The 17,123-nt window shown below is 35.3% G+C and overlaps 1 protein-coding gene across 2 annotated transcripts in view; it reads left to right on the top strand.

The window, feature by feature from the left end:
- The first annotated feature begins 308 nt into the window (after window positions 1–308).
- Window positions 309–17,123, top strand: part of LOC136030723 (histone deacetylase 4-like) — a 283,933-nt gene continuing 267,118 nt past the window's right edge. Inside the window, exons 1-2 of one of the 2 annotated variants that reach the window (XM_065709827.1) lie at window positions 309–398; window positions 13,843–13,926. In XM_065709827.1, coding sequence (XP_065565899.1) covers window positions 13,896–13,926 — 31 coding nt within the window. In that variant the 5' untranslated portion in view covers window positions 309–398; window positions 13,843–13,895. The remainder of the gene's footprint in view (window positions 399–13,842; window positions 13,927–17,123) is intronic. The other variant, XM_065709815.1, reaches the window with a different exon arrangement.

Here is a 17,123-nt window from a genome sequence, read left to right as displayed (position 1 = left end):
CAGACAAGTCACGTCACAAGGAAGATCGTCACGGATTTTGAGACCTGCTTTGGAAAGGGATTGGACTGGACAGGCGCATTTAGGAGCGTAGCTACTAGACCATGAAATCAAAATATGATAATCTAAATTTTACAGATATTTGGCGCTTGATTATATCTTTTAGAAGGAAAAAAATATGTGTTTAAGCATATTTGAGTGCTTATGTACATTAATTTTAGTAGCTGCAGTGGCCTTACCTATATAGCCTTTTATCAATAGATGGGCACCGTTATCGAATTTTTGAAACAGCCATCTATAAAGTAATTATTAAGTGATTATTTGAAAAAACATCTCATTGCCTTTAATAGAAGACAGTTAGTCAACCATCATCATATATGCTATAAGCTACCTTAGATTAGGTAATGATAAATGTACTTGAATGATAAATATGTGTGTTATAAAAGTGAAACCTTGCAAAATAGATGTTCTACTTGAATGAAGTAGGCTACAACAAAGTTGTTTTCAGACTCACAAGTTTGCTCAATCCCAATTTATAAGGTTTTAAAGATATTCAAATACATTTCCTAAATTTGAAACATTGATATGGTTCAGAATTCTACTCAACTAATAGAAATTGCATTTTCACAACTGAAAAAAAATTTCTTGAATGCATCAATTGGCATTGGAAGATGTTTGATAAAATCCTATTTTAGCGATTTTTCTATCTTGGAAAGGGGTTAGGCTAGGAAAATGAAACTTTCAGGGCTGGGTGTACAGACAAAAGTAGGCCTATTTGGGGAGGTATTTTGAATTAACTTCCTTCTCTCCTTCTATCTCTAGAGGGCACTGACCTTTTGGTGACCAAAAAATCATTGTGTTACAAAAGTGAAACCTTCCAAAATAGATCTTCTGCTTAAATAAAGTAGGCTACAAGAAAACTATTTTCAGCTTCACAACTCTGCTCAATACAAATTTATGAGGTTAGATAGATCCAGAAATACATTCCTTAAATTTAGAAAAAAATCCATTGATATGACATACAATTTTAGGCTAGGCTACTCAAATAACAGGAATTACATTTCTAGAATTAAAACTAGAGAAGAAGATTCTTATAATTAAAATTAATGTAATTTTTTTAATTTTTATGTAATATCAATAGGTTGTACACCTATCAAGTGTACAAATTTGTTAGAGTTAGAAATCAGAAGAAGAAAGTTCTTCCCAGAGAAAGTTTTTGGCACTGTATTCATCTCTGGAAGTTTAATTTTCCTAACTAACTCCTTTCCAAGATAGCAAAAAGTAGCTAAACTAGTAAATTTTACCAGATTTTCAATCATCCACCTTCTCTCTTTTCCAGTAAAGCCACTGAAATCTCATAAACTTAAATTATTTGATATTAGGTGAATAAAACCATAGGCCTAAGGAATAGATCCAAAGCTATATGAATGCCACCAGGTTAAGGGTAAACAGTTGACCAGTTTTGTTGTACTTAGATTAAAATGAGTGCATTTGGCAATGCTCAGTTGGAACACAAAAATGAGCTTGACAGAAAAGGTATAGTGATTTATCTTTGGCTAATTTGAATTTAAACTAATAATCTGTTTAGTTTGCAAATTCTTATACAGGACAGAAACCCAGAATGAATAAAACTAAATTCTAGATTAGCAACTCCCCAGATGGAAGTATCTTAATAAAATACAATTAGTGAGCCTATCACTGATTCATTGTTTCCAAATCTTTTCAAATATTATAAGTTTTATAGGCTATCAAAGCTACCTTACCTTTATTCATTAAAAAAATAACTCTTGGGCTAATCAGATACAGTATTTTTATGATACTCTCTTTCAAATAGTCTTCTTGGGCTGCCATGCATTTTTCTCATTGCTTTTACCACTGTTGGAAGCAGTGCTAGAATTCCTGTTTTGAAATTCTGGTGGTCCAGCAACTTGTGCTTGATGTCTTCTCTTGACTGAAATCTAATCCCTTTCATTGGCATTTACAGCTTAGGGAAAATCCAGAGGTCTTACAGAGTTATTTCAATAAATTTGGGAGCCTGATGAAGCACAGGTGTGTTGTGTTTGGCCAGGAAATTTCATTTAAAAATATGAAGAATGGGCAGGTGCATTTTCCTGATGGAGCTGTCATTGCCTGTAGGTCTGGCTTTTTGAGTCTTACTGCCTCATGAAGGGAATATGTAACCTCTTGGTAGTATTCCTTGGGGATGGCTCTACTATGTGGAGCATACTTGTGACAAACCACTCTGCTTCAGTCAAAAAAGATTGTCAACATGATTTTGATATTATTTTATACCTAACTTGCTTTTTGGCCTCAAGGATGATGGATGCTTCAGTTGTGATGGCTACAGCTTGGTTTTGTGGTCATGCCTACAAACCAAGATCTCATTGCTAGTGTTCATTGTGTTGATGAAATTGGGATCACCATTCACAGTCCCTGACATTTCGTGTGCAAGCTTCAGACAGAGTTGCTTATGCTTGATGACTATCTTTGGTACCAACTTGGCCCAAGTCCTTGGACAAGATATAATGAATAGATCTAGTGCTGATGGTTGCTGTATCTGCAAGTTCTCTGATTATCATTTTACAATTTTGCATCACTAGGGCCCTCATTTGACCAATAACAGTCTCATCTCTTGATTGTTGAGGGCCTACCAGAAAAGGTTTCACACTACACTGATATGTGGCCATCCTTTAAGCAATGTACCACATCTTTATCTATGTGATGCATATTACTTTGGCCCTGAATGCCTGCTAGATCTTAAGGATTGTTTTCAATCAGGGATGTCTAAGCTTTACACAAAAAATATTGCAGTACCTTTGTTCCTGCTTTCTGACATTTTTATCAAAATCTAATGGCCCTTGATTACACTTCTTTGTTCAACAGAGATCATCTGGCCAATGACAGTTCAATCTGCAGTTGTGAAAAATACCAAGTATGCCCTTTAGGACTAGGCTACCTATATACATGCATAAAATCCTTCCTCTCTAGGTTCATTTGCTTGTGCAAGAAGAATTATGATAAGGTAATTTTCAAACAAACCTTGTGTTCACATTTTAAAACTTACCATCATGGTCCCAAATGTAGGCCCAGGATGTATACAAAAGCAAAAGAAAACACTAGAGTTCTTAAATTATAATATACACTCTATTTCTGTTCATTAAATTATCATGTTTCCTTCCACTATTATTTACATTTTTAAATAATTTTTTTTTGTAATCACTGGTGGAATGTTTTTCACTAGGTTCAGAAAAGCAAGAATCCAGCTAATAAAGAAGAAATGACATATAACAAGGTACAAAAGCAATGGAAATAAAATATTATTTAGGGCTGCATCTAGGACCACCAAGGGAGGGGGGGGGGGGTTACATATTGTCAAAACACAAGTACATTATTGGAAAAGAGCCCATAATATGGATTCTAATGTTACAATTTGTTTTAATCAAGATGTTTCCTTCTGTGGAGCTCCTTACCTAGAATTTTGCCAAAAATGTACCATTAAGTGGTCTGGTAAAATTCTAGATAAGGGGCTTTTTGGAAAATCTTGGGAAATAGTTGAATTTAGTGAATAAAACTATCTGGAATTTCCAAAACTTAACTTATAATTTTCAAAGGTATTTAAGTATCTACCTCTACACCTTCTCTCTCCAAAGGTCACTGAACTTTGATGAACTTGGACAACCTTTGTTTTATAAAGCTAAAACTTTCGAAATAGATGCATAGTACACACAAAGCCCAATCGACATGTTTTGACCCTTATAACTTTGCTAAATCTTGATTTTTAAAGTTTGAAAGATTGAAAAAAATTCTTAATATAGCGTTAGCCCCTGCTCTCATCATTGGAATTCTATTTTCAAGGTTTTGAGTCAAACAAAAGCAGGCCCAAACCAAAATCAAGCAAACACATGATTTTTGTCCTAATTGAAGATAGGTATCCTGTACAGTTTCCTGAGGCTTAGTAGTAGGAAAGGGGTATAGATGAGAGCATGAAACCACTATCATAAGGCATAATTTAGGGTCTTAATTTATTAAAATAATTCCATTCTCCTAACAAGTCTTTTAAGATAGTCTAAGCATAGTAATCCCTGCCACCATAATTGTATCCCTATACTCTGTTTATAGAACAAAGTTATGTATTTTTCTTGGGGGGGGGCAATAAAAGACTTTAGTGACTCTCTAGTTAGGTACATGTTAGTAGAAAAGTAGTACAATTAGATTCCTTATTTTATGCTCTTTACAATACAAGCCACTCCCTTTTGACTTCAGATATAACTGTAAAATATATTTAAAACTAAATGAAAACACAAAACCAATGAAATTTGTCCTTTACGATGAGTAGATTTGGAAAGAACATGTTATAATTTCCCACTAGTTTTATTACCATCCCCAGAGGACCAAGCTTCACTTGGGGAAAAGACAGTTTTGAAATCTCTTTTGCAAAAAACTGTAATTTTATTCTGCTTACTATAGAAAGTAAAACAATTATGGTTTTGGGTGTCTGGGCATTTGTGATGTCATTCATGCAAAATGTCTTTTTTCTAAAATTAACAAAGGCAATAAACTAACTTTTCCAAAGCCCTAGCCTATCTAGATATTTTTTTTTTCTACATCAGTAAATGAACAATTGTCTTCTTAGAAACAATATGATTAAGCAAAAAATAATTACCAAGCAGGGGTTGGTCTTCTGATATACACATTTTTATTGTCATTTGTTTGCTACAATGCTTAGTATTACCTTAATTATCTTAACTCACAATTCAGAGCAAAATAAAGTCCAATGTTGGATCTGTTTGGCTTCATTGTTGAGGTGGCAGTTAAACATTTTACACCAAATATAAAAGAACAGGGTTGTGACTGTTTACAGCCCAGTGAAACGGCTTCCAACTAAGAGTGTGCTAGGATAGATGCAATCTAAGCCCACTTGGTAATTGTGACCACAGATAGGTATGATCAAGGTACCATTCCTCTGTAGTGTAGAGTAGACACTACTACAAAATGTCAATTTGTTATGGAGTATGTGAGCTGGTTGGTTATGACAAGCAGCATTAGCATCCTAGCACAACTTTTATATGCACATTTATATTTAATCCCTATTTATGAGACACAGATGATAGGCAGCTCCAGTTGCATCTTGAAGGTTTAGCTTCCCATTCTTTGTTGTATCTCCTTTTTAAAACTCCAGCTGATGGAAAGCAATTAAGAATCCAAGACTCCCTTACCAGCTGTCAAACAGAAATGCTTTTCTCTGAAAGCTCAAAATGTACTTCTGTGTCAATAAATAAATTTTGCTTATAAACTCCTCCTACTTATGCTCAAGGCTTAAGGCTTCAGGGATGTCGGATTTTGCCTGCAGACAATTTATGAAAATATAGTGGGGAGGGGGAAGGAATTTTACAAAGTTTTGACCTATGTAAATTTTTTTAATATCTGAAAATGGTAGTATTTCACTTTCAAGAAAAAATTGTAATGTTGTATATGAGAAAAATTTAAAGATAAGTAAACATATATACAAATGCACAAATAGTGCTTGTTTCAAACAAGATGTTTCCTTCTAGAGAGCCACTAAAATCCACTGTTACATTTTTGGATAACTTTGAAGAATGGGTAAAGATATATTTGAGCTACAAGACAAAGTTCTATTCAAGGCTGTATCCAGCATTTTTTTTTGGAGGGGGTTTTACAAAAGAAATTATTTTAGGGGGAAGGAAAACACAAAAAACAAATAAAAAACGCATAAACTTTGTCTATAATAAACAAATTAAAAAATATTTGTCTTCTTTTTTTTTTTTTTTACCAGGATCCCTCTAGGACAACAATTTTCAAAAAGCACGAGTCAAAGGGACTACTTTTTTTTAAATAGTATCTTGGTCCAAGCAACCCCTGCTATAGTTATTGCATGGTTGACTCTGCAGGTGCTGATATGCCATTCTGAGTGCCAATGAAGAGCCTGATCTTGGGGTAGCCATTGACAAGAAGCTTAAATTTCATAGTCAGTGTTGGAACCAAGTGGCTAAGGCAAACTAGGTCCTTGATCAAGTTTGATCAAGTATTCAGTGATAAGTCACCAACCAAGATTTATCAAGAAGTTTTACACAGCCCTTCTTTGTCCCCATCTTGAATTTGGCATGTTGGTTGCCAACCCGCACTTTAAGTGTGACATGGAAATACTTGAAAAGCTCCAGTGTAGAGCAACCAAGCTCTCTTTTGCCAAACAACAAATCTTCTATGAGCAACAACTGGAAAAGCTTGACGTACCTACCCTAACATAGATAGAGAGGAGATGTCATCCTTGCATTTAGGCTGATGACTAGTGACACCACTAAGCTTGTTCTCGTTTACAGTGAATACACCAGAACATGAGGAAATCCCATTAAACTGTGTCAAAAATTTAGCAGAAAGCATGAGAAGTTCAGCTTCTTCACCAATTTTGTTGTTCCACTGTGGAACTCGTTCATCAAATCTACTGTGTCGGCCAGATCAATTTACAGCTTCAAGATTGGTGGCGATTGTGACTGGAGCAGCAAGTCATGCAAGACGCAGTGGGACAAACCAATATTATCCAGTAGGGTGTATTAAGTGCGACCACTCAGTTATGGCACCATGTCCAAACTGCCACTTGTCACCCTCTACCACCTGGCACACTCATTCAAAGTTGCTGTTGTGCTATTGTGCTATGAACCTCAACTTTGAACCGCCCAGGTAGTGGCTGGCGCCTGCCAGTCATACATCTGTAGGGTGGCCGCTACCGAGTGGGTTTAAATTGCAGAACTTGAACCAACTGAGCCACCTTCCCTTTTAACCCTCAAACACGCCTGGTTGCCAATACATCTAGTTACACCCAACTGTGAAACCAAACTGTCCTGGATATATTTAAATAGTGATGATCCACTCATAACTGTGACATGAATATTGAGTCAACGTTACCTGGTGGCATCTACAGGTTTTTCAACTTCAGTTGCCAGAAGATTCGATTTAAGAGAAGGTAAAAGCATAATTTTCAGCTAATCATGCAAGTAAATGGGCAGTGATCACTGGTCTAAAAATGATGCCATTTTTCTTTTTAAAAATTGATTTGACAATTTTGAATGGTTGATGAAAGTAGCTTATCTATGCAACAGTTTTGGTAGATCCAAATGAATCTAAATTTCCAAGGGTTTGGTTTAAAAACTTTCAAAGGAAAGAAGTAATGCTCCACCATTACCTATAGTAAAGAGCCATAAGGTTTCAATATGCTCTTATTATTTTTTCCCCTCAAACCACTTCATTTGGAAGGAGTGGTCATATAAACCAAGGGGGCTCATTTGATTGGAAATTCAAAGTTTTCACACCCTTCTTTAAGAGGCAAAAGTGACTGGAGGGTTGCCGACCCCCCTTCCATAACCGCTTTTTCTCCTAAATATATCTGATCAGAATCTCGAGATAGCCATTTTGTTCAAAATAGGCCAAAGGTAAAAAAAACTAGGCTATAGATCCAAGATTGATATACCCCCTTCCTGTAGATCCAAAGGTAAGGACTGGAAAAGGAGCATATTTCATCTGGGTCTCCAAAAGACTTAGGGTATTAAGGAGTAAAACTTTAAGGACGTGTTGAGAAGGAGCTCAAACAAATGAAAAAAACAAAATATGCTTGCTAGTTGTCAAAATAGCATATCAAAAATATGTAGGGACAGCTAAGGGTGTTAAGTTGAAACTTTCAGCAAATGTTGGAAGGATTCTGAGGAGTGATTAGAGGGAAACCAGCTTCCTTGCCATTTTTACGTGCCCTTTCCTCTCAACGCTGATTGAAACAATGAAGAAAACAGGTTTGCCTAAAATATTCAAAAGCTTCTGCCTCTGGGTGAAATGTCTCCCACAGCCTTTGCAGAAGTATCATAATAATTTATGTAATTTTGCCGTTGTTTTCATCATGTTTACCATTGAGAAAACGGTTAATCTTAGATTTTGGGTGTGTCCAAAAAGGTTAAGTGCATTATGATGAAATTTCAGGGAATGTTGAGGGGTATATTGAACTAAATCAAAAGAAACTATGTGCAAACAATTTATTAAAAAGGCATATCTGTAATATCTTGAGGACAACTAAGGCAATTAAGTTGAAACTTTCAGAAGATGTTGAAAAGTGGTCAAAAGGCAACCAGCCCCCCTTTCATCGTCGTTTTAGCTGCCCTCTTCCTAAACACATCAAACGAAAATTTTGGAATTGCTTTTTTGTCTAAAATAGTGTAAAAGTGAAAAAACCACGTTTCCAGGGATGATGTAACCCCCACAAACCTTTGACCCAGGGCTTGAAGCTATGCCCATTGTTAATACATAAGCTTTGTTACTGGAAAAGAGCCTTTTTTTATCCTAGGTCTATAAAAAAAAAATGTGATTTGAAAATTTCAGGAAATGTTAAGGGGGGTGTCAAACAAAGTCAAGCCACACTATATTCAGAATGTATGTCAGAAGAGCATGCCAGTAATATTTAAACAATAACTGAGGGTATTCAGTAGAAACTGTCAAGGTTTGTTTAGGGGGATGGTGAAGAGTGATTAGAGAGCATCCAAGCTTCCCTTGCTCTTTTTAAACCCCCCTAAACACTGGTAAAAATATTGAAAAGCCATTTTGGTGAAAATAGTTGAAAAGCCAAACAGTTATCTTTCTTGGGATTAGGGCCGTCACTTATGGGACGGAGGGGGATGCCCCCCCCCCCAATGTTTTTCGTCACTTGGTAAAAAAATAAGTCGGTAACATTGTGGCGTATAATTTTTTGTTCGTATCAATAAAGACCGCGAAAATACTGACATGTCCATCTTCAGAAATTTTGAACTTGGTCTGTAAACGCAATAGTTTTAATGGGCATTTACTTGAAACTTTCAGATACACTGCTACTGTGACTGGATGTGATTGCAGTTGTACCAATTGCTTCCTCAAGTAAGAAAGTAAAATAATCAAAAAAGTAATACATTTACCTCTGGGGGTCTCATGTTCCCCACAGCCTTAGTGCAAGGATTATAATCAATTATGGAATTTGCCCTTTGTTTCCGAGGAAAATTTATCATAGATAAAAGGGTTAATGTTTGATTATGGGTGTGCACAAAAAAAACAAAAAAAAAACTAAGGATGCTTTAACTTCAATGAATGTTTTAATAGCGTGCTTGGTTTTTTCATCAGACCGTTTTACCCGGATAAGAATAAATATATTTGACAAGGCTAAAAACTCTGTCAAAAAAAAAAATATATATATAGAAGTCAATTCAAAACCATCTAAGTTGACTAATTTAGATTGAAAAACCAAAAGGTAATGCTTGTACCTAGATTAATTTTGAAGTTTTGATGTTTTATTTTAAGTAAATAAAATTTTATATAGCAACAAAGTGCAAGAATTCTATCAGAGGTGGGGTGCTCTGAATTTTATGTATACTATACTTTTTACCTGCAGTGAAACTACTGGAGTCTAACCAAAGGTGGAAGGAGATCATTTCGGTAGTAACCAATAAATGAGGCGTATCTGTTAAAGCACTAATTTTTTGCAATTGTTGAGCGTTAGTAGGACATTAATAGCCCTTAAAACAGCTTTTAGATAGAAACACATATAGGCAAAACTAGACACTTTCAATGCAAAAATTGAAATCTATTGAAACAAAGAAAACCTAAGCAAAATTTTAACTCGGAAGAAATTGTTCTACGATTCCTGAATGCTTTTCGAAAGTCTGCTGACATGTTGAGAATCTGGTGAAAAATGACTTTCCCTGTTCCATTGGTCGAGGGCACTTCCTTCTCAACCATCAGTTGACACAATTCAGTGTATTGGAGTGCATATATTGACTCATTAACCACCTTGTCAAAGGAGAGTTGAATCAGAGCATTTAATCTTTCCTCTGTATCAATCTCAAGTGCAACAATGCCTTTGGAAATCTTGTCAAAATTCTCAGGCGTCATTTTATTTAATTCACCTTTGATAATTCTTTTTAGATCGTTGGTCTTCTCTTTTTCAAAATCTGTGACCTTCTTTTTGGCACAGATCTTAGGAACCGTTTAGGTATTTTTAACTTTTCGGAATGCAGCTTTAACGGGAATATTTATTACAATTGGTCTCTGTACACTTTTGCCCTGATTCGGACTCTGAAGCAATGGCTTCTTCCATTCCTGGATCCGACTTCCCTCCCTCCTTGCTGCTTGATTCCAGCTACCAGGTCGTTTGGAAGGTAGACCTTTCGACGAGATCTCAGCTGGGAGTTTGAGAGGCATTTTGGTCAACGACGGATCTTTTATCATTTTCAAAGTTTGTCACCTCCAATAAATTGAATAACGAGCTCTTAATTTCTGAGATTTGCGAGATTTAGGGCTTGGGGATGGCAAAGTGGAAGCAAACTGCTTTTATTTGTTTCGATTACAGGCTAGGGCCTATATAAAAGTTCAATATATGTACCACTTACCACCAATATTCGAAACCTGAAGAATGTTCCTTTTATAGTATATTTTCGAGTTTTGCTTAAATATGACCAATAGAAATCACAAACTAGCCTAATTATGAATAAAAAAAAAATATGACACATTAAAAATCTTTATCTTTATATGAATAAGTCAAACCCTGAAAGTTTTAACTTAATGTCCTCAGCTGTTTGTGATTATGTCAATTTATGATTAGAATCACTTTTTACAAAATTAAATGGGATTAAAGGCCGTATCTGGGGGGAGGGGCTTAGGGGTTTTACCTTATCCTTTGGCCGTACTCTAGGGGGCTTAATAGTAAATTGTGAGGTATTGAAGTACCTGTGGTTTCAACTGGGGGAGTGGGCCTTTTTGTCTGCAAAATTGGTTTACAGGCAACCCCTGTAAGCATAAATTGACGTAAATAAAGCCACATCGGTTCTTTAAGCAACTTATCAAATTAGGCCTGTATAAGAATATTTGTATGGTAATACCACATTTCTGTTAGTGTTAAACCGTGAACAATTTTCCTGTGTTTCAAATATGAAAAGTATGTCCCCTCCTATAAATTGATTGACAAGCTCTTAGTTTCTGAGATTTGCCAGATTCGTGGCTTATTCACATATTACATTTTTGTTGCTGTTGTTTTTTTCAATTCTTATTGCTCAAAGAGCTAGACATATAAAAGAAAAAAAAATGTAGTGTATACTCTCTTGTGAGGATCAAGAAACCCACTGGCTATGGCTTGTTTATGTGTGTAAAGAGAAATAATCGATTCAGGTACCCGTTCGCGTTGCACCATTAGTGATTGACTGAAAGTTTCTGACATAGGCAATTAGATATATTTGGAATGTAATTTAATTCATTTTTATTTTTTCTTTATCCGATTTTTTTTTCAAAGATAATCTTTTCTCTATTCCACTATTACTTATAATTGGAGATTCGGCCATTAATGTCCCGTTGTGACCAACAGGGAAAAAATGACCACCAAAAGTGTGACGACCTGGAAAAAGTTACCAGTTTTTAATACAATTGAAAATCTGTGACGGGGCCTTTTTTTTCTTCTTTTTTAGTAGTTTTCTTTCTCTTGTAAAATCCGTATCATTTAATGTTTTTAGAAGTTTGCAGCTTAAATGTGTTCGTTAAACATAAAGATTCAACTTCGCATAATAATAAAACTATTTAAAGTAACAAATTCATAGATGATCTAGAAAGAAGGATGACAAAGTTGCTTGAAATCTCCTTAGTAACCTTTTTAGGCTTCAAAATGTTTGTCTTTTGGGCATCAACTAACAAACTAAGCTGTGGAGAGCAGCTAATCCATTTATGAAAATTTCTACTTGTAATTTGTTTATGTAATGAATTCGATTCTTTGATCCAAATTGCCAGTTTAAAAGACGGTTTAAGATCAGAATGAAGCCTGTGTTGTGCAATAAACTATAAACCTGGCACGTTCTCTTGATGACTTAACCAAGTTTCGAATTATTATATAAGCCTTAACCAATGGATTCGAGTTTAGTTGGAGCAGGAAATGAGTCTTGTAAGTACGTTTGTATTGACATTCGTTGACATATCTTTGAGGCTAGCTCGGGCACTATGATATTAATCTGGGATTAAGCATAGTTTCGGATATAAAGTTATGTCTCTGTGAAGGGTAAAAACACAATTAAAGAAAAGCTTTGGGCAAAATTTTTTCTAGAGAGGAGGGGGATGAAGCACTCCCGGAACGGGTGTGGACATCCTTAATTACAACCTTGTTATGACAACCCTGACGTCCTCATAGAAACGCCATCTCTTACTTAAGAAAGACTTGTAATTATTAACCTAACGAATTTATTCGATGAACCCTGAATCAGGTTTATTAATATAACAATTAAACATAAAAAAAAAACTTCTGCACATAAAATAATAACGTCCGCGTAGCTCCATTGCTGATCCCCTGATTCTCTGCCTTTGGCCGGGAGTGCTATGCGAGGTTTGGGGCAAATAACCCGACCTTTCCCCTGTTTTTCCCTGGGTCCTTCTAGGTACTCATCTAAAGTTGGGTGGACTTTTTTTCTTGTCTCTCAGAGAAACATCACTAGCCCTCGTCCCTTACCAAACTTTAACCATCACTGTTCGCTTGTCAGTCCTAGTTATTCGCCAAGGACAGACATGGGTTGTGACCATACGACTAGGATGATAATAATGTGGATAATCGAAATGGCCTCATATTTCAATCTATATGCTATAGTCCAAATAAAGCCTAATTTCCCCCCTTTTTATGCGTTTTTCCTTCTTCTTAAATTTTTATCATACCTCAAATGATCAAATATCATACATCACATAGACACACCCCAGGCCTAATTAAGCCTTATCAAACCTAGATTTATATAAGTAATTCAATCTTAATTTAAATCAGTTCATTGCCAGAACTTCGCGGTATTTTTTTTTGTGGGAGTAAATTTTGCTGCTCAATTTGAAAACGAATTTTTAACTGAATTTGCAAATCAAGGTGAATAAGAGCAAAAATCACTACATACAACAGTTTGGTTACTGCCCCCTTCCCTAACTGTAAATGTCCAAAGCTCACTGCGTTATTTGCGCTTTACTGAAAACGAATTAAATTAGAAATACTTTGTTATGCACTTATTAGAACGTTGAAAATAAAAATTTCAGTTAAAGAAAATCTTGAACTGAGGATATTTCAGCAACTGATATCATTATATCAAATGCTCAGATTAATTTTATTAGTTCTTCCAATAATGTTAAATAAAACCTAAGCCCTAAATAAGTCATAAAGAATATTACGACCTGCTAACTTCTAGTATCCATGAGCACTACATAAAAAACCTCTTTGACATTTCGAAAAAAAAACGGGTAGCTTTTTTTATGTTGAATATTTTTGTGCATTTATTGGCTTGAAAGCGCAAATTCGGCCCACTTGGTCTTGTGATAAAGATTTTTCAGTTATAAGTTTTACGTTATCCTTGATAAAGTGGACGTTGAGTATTCATGGCTTCATGCTTAAGAAACAACCAGAAATTACTGTTAAAGGATAAATGAAATCCAAAACGAACAGAAATTAAGTAGGCAATCATACGAAATAAATATACGGCAGATAGAAACATAAATGAATGAATTCATATGACGAGTGAAAAAAACGAGTAAAACTTCAATTGAATATGCAAATCAAACTGGAAAAGAGCCAAAATCACTACAAGCAAGAGTTAGGCTACTGCTCGCTTCCATAGCTGCATTCTGCCTAATGATCCTACTGTCTCATTAGCGCTTAACTGAAAACTATATTTATAGTTTAACCGTTGGCAGACAGATCTATTCTGTAAAAATCCTGTTTAACATCTTGAATATGCGTAATAGATGAGATGAAATTTCAGCTGTTTAATTTGTTTGTATCCAAAATGAATTATTACTAATTGTCTATATCCTTACATTTAGTTCAAGTCTAAAGCAATTTGGTATAAGAATAAGCTGGCTCGAGTACAGTTTAAATGGAAAAAAACATCCAAGACACATCTTGTGGTGAGTACCAATTTAAAATATCACTCTTTGTGTTGACTGTTGATCTTCCATGAACTGATGGAATTACAAGGAAGCTTTCAATAGGAAAATGATGGATGTTTTAACATCATCCAATATATTAGGCAATATTTATTTCAAAGCTGTTAAAGGGAAGGGAGGGCCTAGCTAATACTCAAAATATCAGATCACTTTGGATCGATGAAAGCCGTCAGAAATCATATGTGAAAATAATTGTCAATGCAATAAAACCTTCATGATAGGTAACCGCCCACGAGAAGGCATAAAAGGGACTGGTACTGGATGGTTACCACAAACTACTTCAACTTAAGTTAAACAACAATTTAAATTAATTTAAACGCTAATTACTAAAAAAAACTTATGAAATTTACAAGTATCAGCCTGGCCTCCGTCAAATTTTACCTAATATTTAGATAAGTATGGTTTTTGAGGCAAAACAATTGTTTGAGTTTTCTTAGCTTTCTTTATATCAAACACTATATCTTTATATCCTTCATTAGATTCAGCACACAGATAAGAAAACAAAAGAAAAGAATCCAACCTTTTATCTTTTCTACATCCAAAGACATTTTGCTCCAAGTCATTACTTTGATAACATTAGTTTTCTTAGCTTTCGGTAACGTTTTCACTAAAGTTTTGTGGAAAACTAACTTTTTTGGAAAAGTGTTAAACGTTCCGAGCGGACCTCTACTTGTTATTAAATAAAAAAAACAAGTTTTTTCAACTGAAAGTAAGGAGTGACATCAAAACTTAAAACGCACAGAAATTACTTCGTATATGAAAGAGGCTGCTTCCTCATCAACGCCCCGCTCTTTACGCTAAAGTTTGACTCTTTCTCTCAATTCTTCTTTCTAAAACAGTAAAAAACTTTAGCGTAAAGAGCGGGGCGTTGATGAGGAAGCAGCCTCTTTCATATACGAAGTAATTTCTGTGCGTTTTAAGTTTTGATGTCACTCCTTACTTTCAGTTGAAAAAACTTGTTTTTTTTATTTTAATTTCTGAACGTTTTTGAATCAATGCATGTTTTGATTTTGGCTCTCCGCAGAGGAATAATCAAAACGAAATTTGCATATTTTTTGTTTTTGGCTCAATGGCTTTCTCATAATTTTGATCGAATCATTTTGAGAAAAAAAGAGCGGGGGACGAAGCCTAGTTGCCCCCCGATTTTTTGGTTAATTAAAAAGGCAACTAGAACTTTTAATTTTTTACGAATCTTTTTATTGGTAAAAGATTTACGTAACTTATAAATTAGCTTACGTAAAGAACTTTTGTATTCTCATGTTTTTATTACATATATGAGGGGATTCGCCCCATCGTCAGTACCTCGCTCTTTACACTAAAGCTTAAATTTTATCCCAATTCATTAAGAATGACCCCCTGAATCACAAAAGCCGTAGAATAAGTAGTTGAAATTACCGAAAATACTTTAGCGTAAAGAGCGAGGTATTAGAAGGAGGTGAGCCCCTCATATGGGTAATAATTTCTGTTTGTTTTAAGTTTTATTGCTGTTCCTTACTTCCAGCTGAAAAAGCTTTTTCACTTTTATTTTTTAATTGTTTTTTTTTAAATAATGCTAGTAAATCCTGCTCTCCCTTCATGGAAATTTTCTTCTCCCATTACAAATTATCGAAGGAAAGTTCCCCAGCATATCCCCCTCTTCTCAACCCCTCCCAAAAACCAAAAAAATCCTCCTGAAAACGCCTGTATACTTCCCAATAACCATTGCTATATGTAAGCACAGGTCAAAGTTTGTAACTTGTTGCCCCTCCCACGGGGACTGTGGGGGAGTAAGTCGTCCCCAAAGACATAGTTATAAGGTTTTTCGACTACGCTGAATAAAATGGCTATCTCAGAATTTTGATCCGTTGACTTTGGGAAAATAATTAGCGTGGGAGGGGGCCTAGGTGCCCTCCAATTTTTTTGGTCACTTAAAAAGGGCACTAGAACTTTTCATTTCCGTTAGAATGAGCCCTCTTGCAACATTCTAGGACAACTGGGTCGATACGATCACCCCTGGGAAAAAAAAACAAAACAAAAAAACAAATAAACACGCATCCGTGATCTGCCTTCTGGCAAAAAATGCAAAATTCCACATTTTTGTAGATAGGAGCTCGAAACTTCTACAGTAGGGTTCTCTGATACGCTGAATCTGATGGTGTGATTTTCGTTAAGATTCTATGACTTTTAGGGGGCGTTTCCCCCTATTTTCTAAAATAATGCAAATTTTCTCAGGCTCGTAACTTTTGATGGGTAAGACTAAACTTGATGAAACTTATATATTTAAAACCAGCATTAAAATGCGATTCTTTTGATGTAGCTATTGGTATCAAAATTCCATTTTTTAGAGTTTTGGTTACTATTGAGCCGGGTCGCTCCTTACTACAGTTCGTTACCACGAACTGTTTGATATTTCTGAAATGAAGTGGATTGATTATTATAAAACTGAATTCTCGTCATTTGATCCGTCAACTGAAATTAAATTTGAAAAAGATCTTGGCAGTATCTTGGCTAAATTCTAGCGGTCTACCTTCTCAATTACTCCTTCTGATGTAAAGTGCGCTTTCAGAAAGATCAAGAAAAAGACATCCACTGGTGTTGATCTGGTCTCTGCTAAATATTTTCAAAATGCTAGTGATGTGCTTGTTCCTCACTAAGCATCGGCACTGTTTCTGTTTTTGAGAAAAACAGAAACAGAAAAAAACAGTTAGAAAAAAAACAGAACAGAAACAGAAACAGGTCAAACAAAAACAGGTGACCTGTTTCTGTAATCTGTTCTGTTTTTCGAAAAAACAGAAAACAGCTGTTTAAAAAGAAGAAACAGCTGTTTTAACAGCTGTTTTTCCTTACTTCTTCTATTTCTAATAGGAAAGAAAACATCTTCTTGTTAAATCCTTTTAGTCACGTACAAAAGATGAGCAACTTCGTGCAATTCAACACACTAGCGTATTTTTAGGGGGGGGGGAATTTGTCATAAAATGTGTCCAATCGGGCGATACCAACGCTATATTCCTTTCAAGCTTAAATGTCATTTATAATTGACAATTTACCCTTGTTGCTCTTAGACCGTTGCTTTAGCGGTAAACCATTGCTCAAAGCATATACCAACACTATATTCACCGCTTAAAGCACGGATGCTTTCAAGCCGAGGCTACTTAGACCGCTGCTTGCTAATATATACC

Source organism: Artemia franciscana, chromosome 1 (assembly GCF_032884065.1).
Source record: "Artemia franciscana chromosome 1, ASM3288406v1, whole genome shotgun sequence".
NCBI lineage: Eukaryota > Metazoa > Arthropoda > Branchiopoda > Anostraca > Artemiidae > Artemia > Artemia franciscana.
Note: the sequence above shows the minus strand (reverse complement) of the source record. Positions and strands in the feature narration are given on the sequence as shown.